The following is a 16,003-nucleotide window of genomic DNA, read 5'->3' as shown; positions in this document are numbered from 1 at the left end:
TTTTAAAATGGACAAAAATACAAGGGCACGAGCTGGAAATGCCAAGAAAACCCTGGTTCTTTCTTTATGTGGTGAATTTGTAATAAGATTAAAAAGTTTTGGATACTAATCCACATGCAAACAGAAAAAATATTGAAGAAAAAATTCCAAATGGACCCAAAAGCTATGCTAGTAGGCATTTTACTCCAAAATCTATTTAAAAAGCACCAAGAACTAGTTTTGGACCTATCAACGGCAGCAAGAACTGTTATTGCTTCTACTTGGAGTAGGAAAGCATTCTCTCACAAGAGATCTGGGAGGAGAAAACAAGAGAGTATTATTTTATGGCAAAACTAACCAACGTTGTAAACAGTACATGAATTCAAAGAAAAATGAGAGTTTTATTCTAAGTATTATAAAGTATAATTCAGTTTTGAGAACAGATATTATCTTGTTAATATATAAGTGTACAAATGTAGGCATGCCTCCTTAACAGTTAATAGTTACTAATATTGGTAAGTAATTTTAAATTAAGTAATTACAAGATTGCTGGAAAGATTTGTTGTTTTCTAAATCAAAAATATTATTACTACTTATTTTAAATTGCTTTTTGAATTCTTTCAACATTGTTAATAAATAATGCAGATCCATATTTTATGTGATGGTATACTATTATTCTATTTTTGTGTTGTTAATGTTGTGCTTCATTCATTCATTCATTCCTTTTATTAGGCATAGGATAAAACAACTATCAGACTAACAATAACAACAATAAAAGGTTATTATGTGATCAACAGGAGTGCGCAGTTGTTGATAAAGCTGCTGATGTTGTGCTTCATAAAAACAATCAATTATGCTTAATTTTTTTTACAATGCAGAGGTTTCTAGAAGACATGGTTCAATTAACTCCATCTCAAATGTCCCAAGTGGAACCTTCATGTGGAACCTTCATACAGTTCTGTCAACGCTAACCAAAGCCCCATTCGAACTACTCAGGCACATATCTTTGAAGTGACTAAGGATCAAGATCTTATTTCTAGTAACCATAACTACCGGACATAGGGTATCAGAGGGGGTGGGGATAAACTAAAGTGCTGTATCATCCACAAAGATAAGATTGTCCTTCACACAGATCTGACGTTCAAGCCAAAAGCAGCCAGCAGATTCCATTTGGTTCAGGAGATCTCTTTGCCATTTTTCTGTCCTCATCCTGTTAACCCAAAGAAGCTTCGGCATACATTGGAAGTCAAGAGAATGCTCAAATTATACGTATGCAGGAAAGAAGACATTAGGGGATCCCAATCTCTCTTCATCTCGATCAGCCCTCCAAATAATGGAGGAGCAATGTCAAAAGCATCCATCAGTTCAACCCTGAAAGCCTGCATTATCAATACATATAAGGCACAAAAGTTACAAGTTCCATTGCTGCCCACTCTGTCAGAAGTGCCGCAACAAATGAAGCACTATATAATTGAGCATCCAGAGGAAAAATGTATGGCCATCATACAGTCCATGATATCCACTATCATAAAACACTATTCTTCAGATGCAGCCTTCAGACAAAGGATTTTGCAACACATCCTGGAACAATAGATTATGACCCACCCAGCATTCTGGGACACCTTCAATATGTCCTCCCACCTAAGTGGAGAACAGCCGATTGGATACTCACCGTGAAGGGTCCTTTACTGAAGACAGAAGGACATCTTGGCCCGCCCAATCATTACCTATTGTTCCAGGCACAGTATTGACAGTCTTTCTATCCATTGTTATTCTCAGTCTCTATGTTCCTAGAATTTATCTTTTTTGCAATGATTTCCTGTTTTCTGTTAAATAATGTGTTAAGTGTTCATATTGTTTCTAGTGTTCTTTAGCTTTTTTAGATATAATTAGTTATGTATAACTGCGTTGGAAGTTCTCAAATTGAAGAAAAGGGTGATTTCCAACAGGAACAGGAAGTTCAAAAGAATTTCTTTCCTGTCTCCTTATTGGAAGGGTTGGAAATTATCTGCCTTCAAGATGTCTCCCATCTTCAGTGGAGAAGGACTCTTCATGGTGAATATCCAGTGGACCATTCTCTCTTAGCCTGCTTTAACTTGAAAAAACAGAAGACTTTACCAATGTGAAGAAGGAAACTGAAATAATACAGAACCTGAAAGAAGTTAATCAAATAGCTGGACATATTAGTTGGAACATCAGAAGGAAAATTGGACTAATTGGGAAAAGGCACAGAACAGAAAATCAAGACATCCTGGTCTTAGATGAGACAAAAGAGTCTGTGCTCAGATTTCGATCCTTGCAGGAGATTGGAGATGAAGACACTACATTCAGAATGAACCAACTGCTGGCAAAGGTGATGGAGGAGCCAGAATCATCAATGTGTCATGAAATCGACAGGGCTTTTCATATGAATTCCTGCCTGGCCAAGGAGAAGAAACTCCCATAAGACATGCTGGTGCAGCTTGTCAAAAGATCTATGAGGAATCATTTATTAAATGTACACTATGATGAAAAAATTAGAAGTGAATGGAAATCTATATATATATATATAAAAATCTAACAGTGTGTTTGTCCCTGATGGTCTCCCTCAGAAGCTGCTGGACGGATCGCCCCCAAATTTTCACAGGACGTCCCTCCCTGTTGCTGGCAGGTACTCGGACCTTCAAAACATCGAAAGTCCATACCTGAGCCAGGTAAAACGTCTTTTTCCTGGTGCACCAGGCCATGAAGCTGCCTCTGTTTAACTGCCACCCTTAGAATGTTCGTGCAGCCTGTCTGTCTGTGGCCTGAGGGCTTAGAATGTTCGCGCAGATGGGCAGAGATGAGCAGTAATACTGTTAGGAAATACGAGTGGAAGTCAAACACATACATACTTTGCCGTGTGAGACATCAGGTGGGGTTTCCCCCCCTCACATGCAGGTAACTTTCACTCTCTGTGCCTCACCCACTGCTACCACACAATACACATCCAGCTCATTCTCACACACCTCACTCTGCCCTCCCTCACATCCAACCACCACTTACCCACTTCCTCACCCATATTCGCCACAGCTCTCTTTTACTAAAAGCAAGCTGGAGTTTGCCTTTTTCTTCTAAGAAAATCCACGGGGTGGGGGCAAACCTACACTACCTGCTCCGCTTCTTTTGCACATGGCCCTTTACAAACCCAGAGAGCTGGCCTCGATCTGAGCGCCTCACCACCCTGCCTCTGCTGCCTGACTGGGATAGCCTGATTGCCCCAGTTCTGCCTTACCCAAGCCAGGACTGTGCGTGTCAACCAGCTTCACGGACAGCGGGATTCATACTCTGGACAGTTCCGTTGTGGAATGGGAAGGGTTACCTTATACTAAAAAAACAAGACAGCACCATATAACGATGTGCATTGCAAAGGGAAAGAGGGATTCCATTTGATCACCCCAAAAGGCTATGCTGGGGATCATTGGACCTGCATGGACATCTGTGTGGATTGCAGACTGTGATGAGAAGGACAATTGCCACAGCAACAAGTGGCTGGGCCCGCTAGTAATGTTATAATAATGAAAGGATTTTTAACAAAAATATTAAGGCAGAGGAAGGAATATACTTTTCTGATGGATGTTTTGGAAAAAAGATATGTACTTTTGATGAGAGATCCCAGAAGGTATAGTTTTTTAATATAAAGCATCCAGGAAAAGGTTGACACATGTGCGAAAGGTGAGAGAATTGTAAATAAGCATAAGAAAGAGTTAATTCAAACAGGTAAAATAAAGTTTCTTTGCTTATTAATTTAAGTTTAAGGTCAAAGGAAAACAAAAATGTTGATGTCTGGTTTGAATTTGATTTCATGGAATATAAATGGTTTAAATGCACCAAAGAAAAGGAGAAATGTTTCAGTGTCTTAAAAAGGTAGATTTTGGCATTATATGTCTCCAAGAAACACATCTAACAAAGGAACGTATGAAACATTTGGTAAATAATAAATTGGGGAGTACGTTTGTATCAGGATTTGATAAGAAAAGAAATGGAATAGTTATTTGTTTTAAGGACAATCTGAAACCTAAATACTTGTCTCTGATGTAGAGGGTAGGGGAGATTTTTGTTAGCATAAATTGAAATCAATGGTATGAAAATATTACTCATGGAAGTGAATGCACCAAATGAAGGTAGAGGAAGATTTTTTTAAGGGACTACATGGAAAAATAACTGATTTGACCAATACTTGTGTAGTATTACTTGTGACCAATACTTGTGTAGTATTCATAGGTGATTGAAACAGAGTGGTAAATCTGGTTAAAAAATTGAAGAAAAGCAAGGGAAATTACCAATTTCATATTTTGATTTAATACAAAAGTTAAGACTGGTGGACATTTGCAAAGGAAAAAGTGAGGGTAATAGAGACTACAGTTTTTTTCTCGAAGACATGATTCCATAGTCCAGAATTGATATGATTTGGGTCTTGAAATGTTTATGTTCAGCAATAAAGAATGCAGATATTTTGCCAGGAACTCTTTCAGACCACAACCCAGTTATGATTAGAATTAAGCAGTGTGTAACAGACTTCCTTCTGTGATACACCTCTGAAGATGCCAGCCATAGATGCAGGCGAAATGTTAGGAACAAGATCCACCAGACCACAGCCACACAGTCCGGAAAACCCACCAGAGCCAGCAACTCCTTTGTTTCATTATACATAACAAGCTATTAACAGAGGACCATGCTTTGGTTGTGTGTTAAGAATACATTTGGTCCTTTTTAAAATGCGTTGAATGAACATAATAAATTAGCTTTATTTAATGAATTATTTTCTTTTTTGACAAGGTTCATTTAAACCATTGGGATTAAAAATATTAAAAGACATGTATTTCATTGAAGCTATAACATATTTATTTCCTCAAATATGTGTGCCGTATTAGTGAAAAGAAGTATTTTCATAATATCTGAAAATGTTTTCAGTGAAAACAGTTTCCAGAACTTAGCAACATTTCTGGCATTGTATTTAGATGAGGCTCTGAGTCAGTGCTTAAGAGCCTTATAAGAATAAATATAACTATAAATCTGCATAAAGCAACACAACTTGAAAGTAAAAGTAGACATTAAGCATTTGAATATTCTGTTCCTAAAGCAGTCACTCAGGTGAAAGAATTAGCATTTGACTACTAAGCAGTCTTTTTAGAGAACGATTAAAACACTTATCATATTTAAGTCCGGAATCCAATAACTATTCATTTTTTGTATCTTTTATGTGGGATTTTACAGGTTTTAGGTTTTCACATACGGAGGACATTCTCACATGGGGACTGATTTGGGCAATGGACTCAGTGGACTCAAGCTGGTTGAACCACCACCTAACTAGGTGATTTTACAATCACTAAAATACAATGGCTTGTCCTATCTAATATTTAAATTACCACTAAGTTGATAATGTTTTAAGATGACATCGATCAAGAAAGCCTTCTGACTCAATATTTGATGAGTAGGCAACCAAGAGAGGTCCGTCAAGATGAGAAGGCAACCAAAAGAGGTCCAGCTGGCCTCAACCAGGGCCTGACCCCAACCTGGTAGAATACTCTGTCCATTGACATCCAGGCCCTAGAGACCTGATGCAATTTCACAAGGCCTGGAAGACAGAGCTGCTCTGCAAGACAAACAGCTGAGGAAGATACTCTTTTTCTATTGTCCTCACTCTTCCCATGTACCTTGATTCCCTCTAACATATTAGTTTTTATATTGTTAATTCAGTCACCATCTGAGTTAAATATGTTCCTAACTTTTTATTGTGTTTATTGTATTTATGAAGCTTTTGGAAGCTGCCCTCAGCCCATGAGGGGAATGGCAGCATATAAAACTAATAAATGAAAAAAATGAATGAAAATAAGTATACACTGCAAAGTTACTTCTTGAGTCATGGCAAGCATGATCTCTAATGAGAAGAATCCTAGGACTGTTCCTGTGACTTATAACTGTAGCCTGAATAGCAGTCATAGATATCCAAAATGTTACATTATGTGTTGCTGCAATTCTCAGGTAGTAACAATAATTACTAAATCCTAGTATGAGTATAGTATTATACAGGCTTCAGTGAGGTGTCAACCTTCATGATTTAACAGTTATACTGAAACATAGGTCCGTTCCACATGGGCCTCGCAAGTGGGGGTGCACCGGCATACTTGCCGCCGATGCACCCCCTGTGGCTATTTGCATGGTGCCCTGCGAATGGCTATGGTGCCCCAGCAGCCTGCAGGACCGCGTTCGCACAGGCACACTAACACAGATTCCTCTTACCTTGTCTCCTGGCCACTGTCGCATTGGAGAGTTGCTCTGGAGAGGCCAGGGAACACGCTTCCATAGCCATGGCAATGCCTCCAGGGTCCGAGGCCAGGAGGCATGTCTCCTGGTCTCTCCATTGCGATGGTGGCAAGGGGCAGCAGGTGGACACCGGTGTTTTCCAAAAGACTCGTTCATTGAGCGAGTCCAAAAAACGCTGTTGTGGGGGGAAGTCCTCCCCCACAACAGCGTTTTTACTGTCCCCACACTAGTCTATCTGGCCCGTGTGGAACAGGCCATAGATACATTTTGGAAAAAAGATTAAAATAATTTATGTTCAGCATCATTTCTGAATCTAATACTTTAAAATGCCCTGATGTTTACTTTTATGTCCCCAGCCAATCAATGACTGCTTGTTAACTGCCAATGGAAGAGACTATTAAAAATACTCAAGGGAAATCTTATTTGAATACTTCCAAATGCTGAACATTATTGATGTTCTCCACTGCTATATGTACTTCAGTTCTATGTATGATGTGTTTTAAGGTTAATTAAATGTTAACTCTACCAATAAACATTGTAGACTAAGGGAAAATACATTGCTTTACCTTTTGCATAACGTGTATTCTTCACTACTTGTAACTCCCCTTGGTGGGGGCCGAAATTTCCAGCCATCTTGAGATCCTGCAGTGCAATTATAATGGGCAGGTTATTTTTCTGGTTGCCAATTCTTTACAATTCCTGATGTGCCCGTGCTATTCAAAATTACACCAAATCATTGGTTTCAAGGTTGGAGACAAACAGTCTATTATCTATCTTGCCAGGCTGAGAACAAAAACTCCCTTGCCTCAGAGTAAACTTCTGTCAAGTAGAGGTTTACGGAAAGTAACTTAACAAATAAAGTTGCTAAAATTAAGAGTGACTATAAATCAGGAGCCACTTTATAACCAGGACTTTCCTTGCTCTGACCTTTCTTCCTAGGACACTAGTGCCAGAAGTGGGAAAGGCCAACAGCTCAGAAGTCCTGGCTCATCGGATTAGCATGGATATTAAAGACTGCATACCTATTCTCCATGGCCCCAGGACTGCTTAAGCACCTAAGTTAAGATACTCTATACAGACATTACATTTGGTGGTTATTGCGCTTCATTACATTACTTTTAAATCAATGAAAATCTCAGTGAGAAGACCCAGAGCCTGGTCTGGATAATTCTTATTATTTACTGAAAGCAAGCATCCTCGTGTCATGAGAACACTTCAAGAAACAGGTCATATAATAATTGTTTCGGATTTCTCTGACACAAAATTGTGAGGAAAATATGGCTTAAGCAGTGGTGAGATTCAAATAATTTAACAACCGGTTCCAGTGGTGGGATTCAAATAATTTAACAACTGGTTGTTTACAAGCACCATTTTAACAACCTGTTCTTCTGAAGTGGTGCGGACCTATTGAATCCTACCACTGGGCTTAAGCAATATCTTAGCAGACAAGCATAACTTTTTCTTCAGCATTTTAACACCTATTTTATTTACCTTCTTCCAAATCTTCTACATGGTATACAGAGGGTACTTTACCAGCTGCTGCCTGTAATTACAACGAATGTGTTTAAGACACAAGTCAAACAACAAAAAGATTTTAAACAAGTTTCAAATATAATTCCAAACACTAACTATATAAATATGCAAAGAAGATATTAAATATATGCTACCTCAATGTCACTGATGGAACAACAATTAACCTTCTGAAAGCAACAGATGGCATTAGATTAAAATATTTTTTACTGGTAGTTATCTATTTCAAACTTGAACTTGGATCTAAAGAAGCACACATGCTATGGGGCTTTTCAAGATCCTTCTTCCCACCATATCCCATTTCCTATAGTTGAAAACCCATTCTGAAGACCATGGAAGTACACAGAGCATAGTTTTCAATGCACTTCTGTGCCAAGCTGCGCAACTGAAATCCATGGCCTTAGACTGCAGTTATTGCATAGGATTGAATTGTAAGACATTTACTTGGATTCAACAACAATTACATCCAGATAATCCTGCAGAAGATCAATATAAACAATTATTTCATTGTGTATATGAATGCTAGTAGCATAAGTGAAGTTTGTTTATGACATAAGAGGCCTGCAGCAAATAACTACTATTAGACTAAGGAGTAAAATTGTTTCTCTCACATCTACCCTTTTAAAATCTACCAAAAAGCCAATTCTCAGCTTTCTTCTGCTTGCTCAAAACAAACCTTAAGGCATGCTTTATTCTAGATTTCTTAAAAACCAGTTAAAGCATTCTAATAAAACTCAGCATCATATACAAGATATTTATCATTTCTAGTACTGTGCATATTTTACCTCTGTTTCAACCAGAAGTGTTTTCAGCCTTGTCAGGTCTTTAGTTACCATTCCGTTCTGGCAAGAAAGAACACCACCATCACATAATGCTCATTAGTCCTTTGGCACTTTGAATATAAACTGAAATAACTTTTTCTATCCAGTTTTTACAGGACTGAGAAGAACTAGTACCATTCTTAGTGGCATTTTTTAAACACAGCATTTGGTTGATCTCACATGGTTGGTGGCACTGTAAGACAGTTTATGAAAGGGTACAAATACACTGGGAGGAATGCTGGCAGTCTCTCGCGGTGATGAGTTCAACGTTAAAAAGTACAATTTCTTTCTCTCTTTAAATCACACACTATAGAAAACTTTCTACAGCCTAGAAACAGTTAATATGATAACTTTACATAGGCACAATTTATGGTCCCTAGCTCAAAAAATGTCCTGCTGTCCTCAACCAGAGCCACAGCCTTTTTGGCTCTGGTCCTGGCTAGTGGAACACTCTTCCAATGGAGACCTGGGCCCTGTGGGACTTAATGTTTTGCAGGCCAGCAAAATAGAGCTGTTCTACCAGGCCTAAAGTTGAGGTTAGCACTGGTAACCAACTTGATTAGCCTCCCGTCCCTCTCCCTTTTTCTTTTTTGTTTTTGTTTTCCCATTGTTGGTTTCATATTCTGAATGTTAATTCATTCTCCCCTCTGTTTGATTGTATTTTTAGGTTCTGAGGCACTGTGATATGGTATTAAAACTGTTGATTTTAGTACTGTAGTTGTCAATTGCTGTGAGTCACTCTGAGCCCATCCAACAGGGAAGAATAGCCTATAAATCTAATAAATAAACAAGTAAGTAAGTGAGTGAGTGAGTGAGTGAGTGAGTGAGTGAGTGAGTGAGTGAGTGAGTGAGTGAGTGAGTGAGTGAGTGAGTGAGTGAGTGAGTGAGTGAGTGAGTGAGTGAGTGAGTGAGTGAATGAATGAATAGCCTTTCACTTTCTCTATTTATGACTGCTATTTTTCAGGAGGTTCCATACATCCTTCTTGTAACCATGAAAATCCTTCTTGTAACCATGAAAATGTCTTAAGGGAAACTTTAAACATACTTAGTTACACTTAGTCGACTACACTGAAAGTCAAAGACTGCTTAGCCCTCAGGTGTTCAGAATTGAGGCCTAGCCAGACTAGGATTAATTATATATTCAGTATGAGAGGAACTGAGTCATAAACTTCCAGGCAACTTCCCTTACCTCAAAATCTTTTCCTTACCATGGGGTAGGCAATATAAGCCCTAAAGTAAAATCTCAGCACAAGATTTCAAGCCCTTTCCTCACCAAACAAAATATATCAAATACCATAGATAATCCAAGTAAGCTCCCTGGTGCAGAGTGATAAACTGCAGTACTGAAGTCAAAAGTTTTGCTCACAAAATGAGTTTGATTCTGATGGAAATTGGTTTGAGGTAGCCCGCTCAAGGTTGACTCCAGGGGTGTACCCTAGATGCCACGCCCCTCCCCTCAGCTGTGCCCCACACTCCACATGGGATAGGGTGAGGTGGGCCCATCTAATGTTAGTCTCAGCTCCCCTGGGTCCAGCTTTAAACTGCATGCTTTCAGCTGGATCCAAGCCACTGTGAGGCCAGGATGCGACTGAGCACCAGAGGTTGACCAGATCTAGCTTTATACTGTTAACTCTGCTGCCCCAAGCTCCACCTCCATTCAGATGGAGCTTGGGGGGACAGAGCCAACAGTATAAAGCTACAGCCAGTCAGTCCTAGTGCTCAGTCTGATTCTGGCCAAAGAGGCTTGGACTGAGCTTTAAACTGCAGGTTGCTAGACCCAAGTGAGCAGAAGTCAGCATCAAACAGGCCCATGGCAGGGTGAGCCCACTTGCTGGCATTTAACTGTGCCCCTGTCCCAAATTCTACAGGGAGTTTGGGGCCAGGACACAGTTGTGCAGGAGGTGGTGGCCCTGCAATGTGCCCCCAAGGAAGTGGCACCTGCAGATCCACACACCCCTCACTATGTCACTTATTAACTCAGCCTTCCATCCTTCCAAAGGTCAGTAAAATGAGCACCCAGCTTGCTGAGGGTAAAGTGTAAATGACCGAGAAAGAGAAACCACCCCATAAACATGGTCAGCCTCATAAACATTGGAATGCCATGTTACCCCATGGGTCAGTACTGATCCAGTGCTTGCATAGCATCACAACATTTACCTTTAAGAAAATCCATCTATGGCAATGAGATGGCAAAACAGTCCATTGGATACTCACTGTGGAGGGTCCTTCTCCTGGCAGGTTAGAAGGACATCTTGTGCGGGTGATTTGCCACCCACTCTCAGGGAGGCAGGAACTTGTTTTTTCCACTTCCTGTCCTTCACTTGCAACTCCATTTTAGCACAGTATTCCCCTGACACAGCAGTCTAACAGCATTTAATACAACATTGAGCACAGGAAGTAACATAAAACATCATATGAACAATTAACAAATAACATCCTTAGCCCTGATAGAGAACAACTGGATAAAAAAAGATGAACAAGGGAGGGCCAAGATGTCCTCCTAGCCTGCCAGGGCAAGAACCCTTCACGGTGAGTATCCAATGGGCTGTTCTCCTGGAAGCAGAGGACATCTTGTGTGGGACCTCCCATAGCAGTGTCCCCTCAATCATGGGGGGGGGGGGTGTCATCGTTGTTCTTCCAGAACATGTTCTAGCACCTTCCTACCAAAGGCCATTTTAGCAGCCACCCAGGACTGCAACTTGTAATGCTTAACAAATGAGGATGGGGAGGACCAGATAGTCACTTTACAAAAGATTCCTGAGAGCTGCATTGGTAGCTGCACTATGTATGTAATAGGCAGTAATCCCTGATGGAACTGGTAAGTTGCTTGCCTTGTAAGAGCCTCGATAATGCATGCTTTTACCATGGAGCTAATTGCTGCCTTCGACATCTGACAGCCTAAATTAGGTGTTGTCACATTAATAAAGAGACTCTCTGTCTGACAAACTGTCTCTGTCCTTAAAATAAATGCCTTAAGGGCATGTCTAATATCCAAATTGTGCCAAAGCTTTTCCCTAGTATGTGAGGGTTGTCGCCAGAAGTTGGGCAACACTATCTCCTGACGTTGGTGGAATGAAGAACTTATCTTAGGCTTAAAGGAAGGTCAGTCCAGAAAATGACCCTGTCCTTGTGGAACACGCATAGATTGGAGTTCACTGAAAGTGCCCTAAGATCTAACATTCCCCTGGCTGAGGTAACTGCTACCAAGAACAGAACCTTCATTATTAATCAGCATAGATGGATAGATTGCACCGGTTCAAATGGTGAACATGCAAAAGCTGAAAGGACTGAATGAAGTCTCTATGAGGGGAACCTTTGAACCTGAGGTGGTTGAATCTGATGAACTCCTTTGAGGAAGCAAACTATATCCAGGTGGCAAGAAGCTGGAATGCCCTGGAATGTTGGCCACATGGTGGTGAGTGCTGCCACTTGCCGACATAAGGTGGCAAGGTGCAGGCCAGTGTCAAAACCATCCTGCAAGAATTCCAAGATCGCTGTCAATCTGGGAGATTCCAGGTCCACATGCTTCCGTCTACACCAGTGAACAAAAGCTTTCCATGCAGAGTTATATATTTGAATTGTGGCCTGACAAAGAGATGCCAATAAGGTGTACGTTACCTCGTCTGAATACGCTTTTTTCTTTAGCCTCCTCCATTCAACCTCCACGCAGTCAAATGTAGCCATTCTGGATGCAGATGCCAGATTGGTCCTTAGGATAGTAGGTCAGGAATCTGAGGAAATCAGTAGGGAGGATCCATCGCTAGGTCCTTTATTACTGAGAACCAGGCCCTTCTTGGTCAGAATGGCACCACCAGGATGACCTGTGCCCTTTCCGTTAACATCCTCCTCAGGAGCTTTGGAATGACTGGGGTTGGAGGGTAGGCCTACAGTAGAAGACGTGGCCACGGTGCTGTGAGCACGTCCACCACGCACACCCTTTGATAAAAATACCTTGTCATGAATGTCGGTACGTGCGCATTCTCTACCAACACAAAGAGGTCCACCTCTGGCTTCCTGAATCTGCTGGTTATCTTTTGGAAGACCAAGCTGTTGAGTGTCCACTCCACCTCTGAGACCGATTGTCGACTCAACCAATCCACTTGTATATTCAGCTTCCCCTGAATGTGTTCTGCCTGTACAGATAACATATGTTTCTCGGTCCATACTAGGATCTTGAGTTATTCTCAATGTAGCTGAGATGACCTGAACCCTCCCTGATTGTTGTGGTACATCTTGGCTGAGATATTGTTGGTGCACACGAGGACGTGATGCTTGGTGATGTCTGGTTGGAAGTGTTGTAGGATCATCAGAATGGCGCATGTCACCAAGACATATGTAGGGAGCTGTGCCTGCTTCAATTACCATTTGCCCTGTACATATTGATTCTCCAAGGTGGCTCCCCATCCCTGGAGGCTGGCATCTGTAAAAATCTGGAGGCAGTTGTAAAACAGGTATACCTTCCCCTGACATAGGTTCTGTCAAGATGTCCACCACCTCAGGCTGAATCTCAGTTAATGGATAGGGCCGGATCCTTTTTGTCCACAATGTCCAGCAGATAAAGTCTTAAGAATCTCTGAAGTGATCGGGCATGAAGACATCCCCACTGAATCATGTTGATGACCAAGATGAGGAGACCCATTAGACTGGCTAGCTGCAATAGAGTCGGTTGTCTGTTGCTTAAAATGGATGTCACAGTTCTTTGAATCTTTAGAATTTTGTCTCTGGGAAGAAATAATGAGTTTTCGGAAGAGACGATCAGTGCCCCTAAGTGTTCCATCCTCTGAGTCGGAACCAAAGTACTCTTTTCCCTGTTTATCAGGAAGCTGTGATTCTGAAGCACCTGTATGACGCGGTCCAGGTCGATAAGAGCCTGTTCCATTGACCTGGATTAGATTAGAATGTCATCCAGATACAGGTGGACATGAATTCCTTGATGTCGGAGCAGGATGATGGGTGCCAAAAGGACTGGAGAACACTTGGGGGGCTGTTGCAAGACTGAAGGGAAGCGCTCGAAATTGAAAGTGCTCAGCTCCCATCACAAACCTCAGGAATTGTTTGCGAGAAGGGTGGATAGGGATGTGTAGGTAAGCTTCGGTGAGGTCTAGAGAAGTAAGAAAGTCCCCTGGCCTCAGAGCTTCCACAATCGTGTGCAGCATCTCCATTCTGAACCTGCATGTGTTCCTTTATAAACTGCACATTCAGGATGGTCCTCCAATCTCCATTCTTTTTGGGTACTGTGAAAAAATTTGAGTAGACCCCGCAGAATTTCTCTACAGTCAGAACCGGTTCTATTGCTGCTATCTCCCAGAGATGCCAAATTGTGGTCCTATTCAATTTGTCGGGGTTCGAACTTGGTGGGGATGGCACATAACATGCTCTTGGGAAATGGGAAAACTCTATGGCGTACCTGATGGAGATGACCTCCTTGGTCCAGGCATCTACGTGGGGGCCTACTAATTGTTTCTGGAAATGAAAAAGGCGACCTCTGACCTGGGCCTGTATTGATTCATGCTCTGGGTGTCTTGTCCACTCTGGGAAATATGTCAATTCTCCCTGAGGGATGAAAATTACCTCACCTTCAAAAAGGTTCCTAGTGCTGCCAAGTGGGACACCTGCTATCCTTAGGTGCACAAGGAAGTACCCTGTGTGTTCTAAAGGGAGGTCTGGAAATCCTCTGTGGTCGTTCAGGCCTGATTTCCCTAGGCAGGGATTTCTTCTTATCCTTAGATTTTACTAGAATCTTTTCCAGCTCTCTGCCAAACAGCATATCTCACTGAAAGGCATATCCTGCAACCACTACCTTAGAATGTGGATCCATCTGCCAGGCTTGGAGTCATGCATTTCATCTAGCTACCAGCCATGCATTTTCATCTAGCAGCAGCCATAGCATGAGCAACCAGAGTAAGGGCATCAAAGATTGCATCGACTAGGAAGGAGGTGCCTATCATGACCCATTCTAGCCCTTCTCTGATACCCTGCTCCTGGGGGGAAGCAGTTCCAAAATTCACTTAAGCCATAGGATGATAGCTCTGGCTACAGTGGAGAAGGGAGCAAGCGCTTTAATGACTGTGGCTAGTCATTCGTGTGATCTTCTAAAAGCCACATCGGAACATTTGTCTAATGGGTCCTTAAGATTCCCTCTCCATCTCTGAAGGCCAGTCCCCCCGACTGTAGTGCTGTCAGTAAAGCGTCAACCAGGGACACCTGCAGCATCCTATTGACATACTCAGGTACAACATACAGCCTTTTAACTGTGGCCGAAAGACCCTTGCTGGCAGCTGGATTATTCCATTCTCACCTAATGCACCTTTCAAAATACTCTGGGATAGGGAAACAAGTTGGATTGCTGTCCTAATTGGGGAAATATTCCTTGTTCCCCCTAGGACACCCTTTAATTGGTTTTTCAGGTCCTTCAGTTGAACCTGGGGGTTCCTGGGCATCCTCTGGATCCTGCAGATCCAGAGATGATATTTAGAGTGCAGAAAGGGCGGGAACTCCTGCAGGCTGACGAGATTGTTCACTCACTCTCCCCCACAATCAACTCTTGCCAACAACAAGGGACAGAACAAACACGGTGGGAAGGGGGAAGACACAGAAGGAGCATTACAAACAACAAACTAATGAAATATTCAGAAGTAACACGCAAAGCTAAGGAAACAATACAAAATTCGTGCTCTCCCTGAAGACTGGAAAAATACTGAGCTAAAATGGAGTCGCGAGTGAAGGACAGGAAGTGGAAAAAAACAAGTTCCTGCCTTCCTGAGAGTGGGTGGGAAATCACCCACACAAGATGTTCTCCGCCTCGAGGAGAAAAGAAGTTTTACTGATGCATTAAGAGGACAATGATTCATGCTATTTCAGTTGTATAATAAAATATATTACAGTTCTACTTTCTGATTTTTATTGCTGACCTAAATACCTTGTTACAGATATCTAGTTTTAGCTGTAAAACATGAGGTTATCACTTACCAGTGATTCTCCCATCAGTGATTTAGAAAGAGCATTAGATACAATCTGCAGCTTCCCTTTAAGATGCATGCAGCAAAGCACTGCACGGAAAGTGTGATCTTCCTTGGCCAGTCCCTCTCCCAATACTGGAAGAAAATCAAATTCTGTTACTTGCCACAATACAGAAATAAAATACAACCACCTAAAGTTTTCCTTGCTTTACACAAGTAAATATTAAATTCTCTGTTGGAGATGCTGTGAATGTAAAATGTTTTTCTGACTGTCCAGTTTCCTACATTTTCTCTTTGTTCCTTCTATTTCATATCACACTAGCTCTCCTTTGAACGCAAACATAATGCTGCACTCCAAAAAGACAAACTCTTAGGAACTTTTCCTGCATGAATCCTGTTGTCATAAAGAATACTTCAAATATTCTACTG

General features: G+C 41.4%; 1 protein-coding gene across 3 annotated transcripts in view; it reads right to left on the bottom strand.

Annotated features, from left to right (window-relative positions):
- The window catches only part of HELZ (helicase with zinc finger), a 185,544-nt gene that overhangs the window by 131,986 nt on the left and 37,555 nt on the right, over window positions 1-16,003 (bottom strand). For all 3 annotated transcript variants that reach the window (XM_048488065.1, XM_048488066.1, XM_048488067.1), the window contains 4 exons: window positions 15,585-15,709; window positions 8,580-8,636; window positions 7,756-7,807; window positions 6,831-6,906 (listed from right to left, as the gene is read on the bottom strand). In XM_048488065.1, coding sequence (XP_048344022.1) covers window positions 6,831-6,906; window positions 7,756-7,807; window positions 8,580-8,636; window positions 15,585-15,709 — 310 coding nt within the window. The remainder of the gene's footprint in view (window positions 1-6,830; window positions 6,907-7,755; window positions 7,808-8,579; window positions 8,637-15,584; window positions 15,710-16,003) is intronic.

This window comes from Sphaerodactylus townsendi, linkage group LG03 (assembly GCF_021028975.2).
Source record: "Sphaerodactylus townsendi isolate TG3544 linkage group LG03, MPM_Stown_v2.3, whole genome shotgun sequence".
NCBI lineage: Eukaryota > Metazoa > Chordata > Lepidosauria > Squamata > Sphaerodactylidae > Sphaerodactylus > Sphaerodactylus townsendi.
This window is presented reverse-complemented; position numbering and strand designations above follow the sequence as displayed.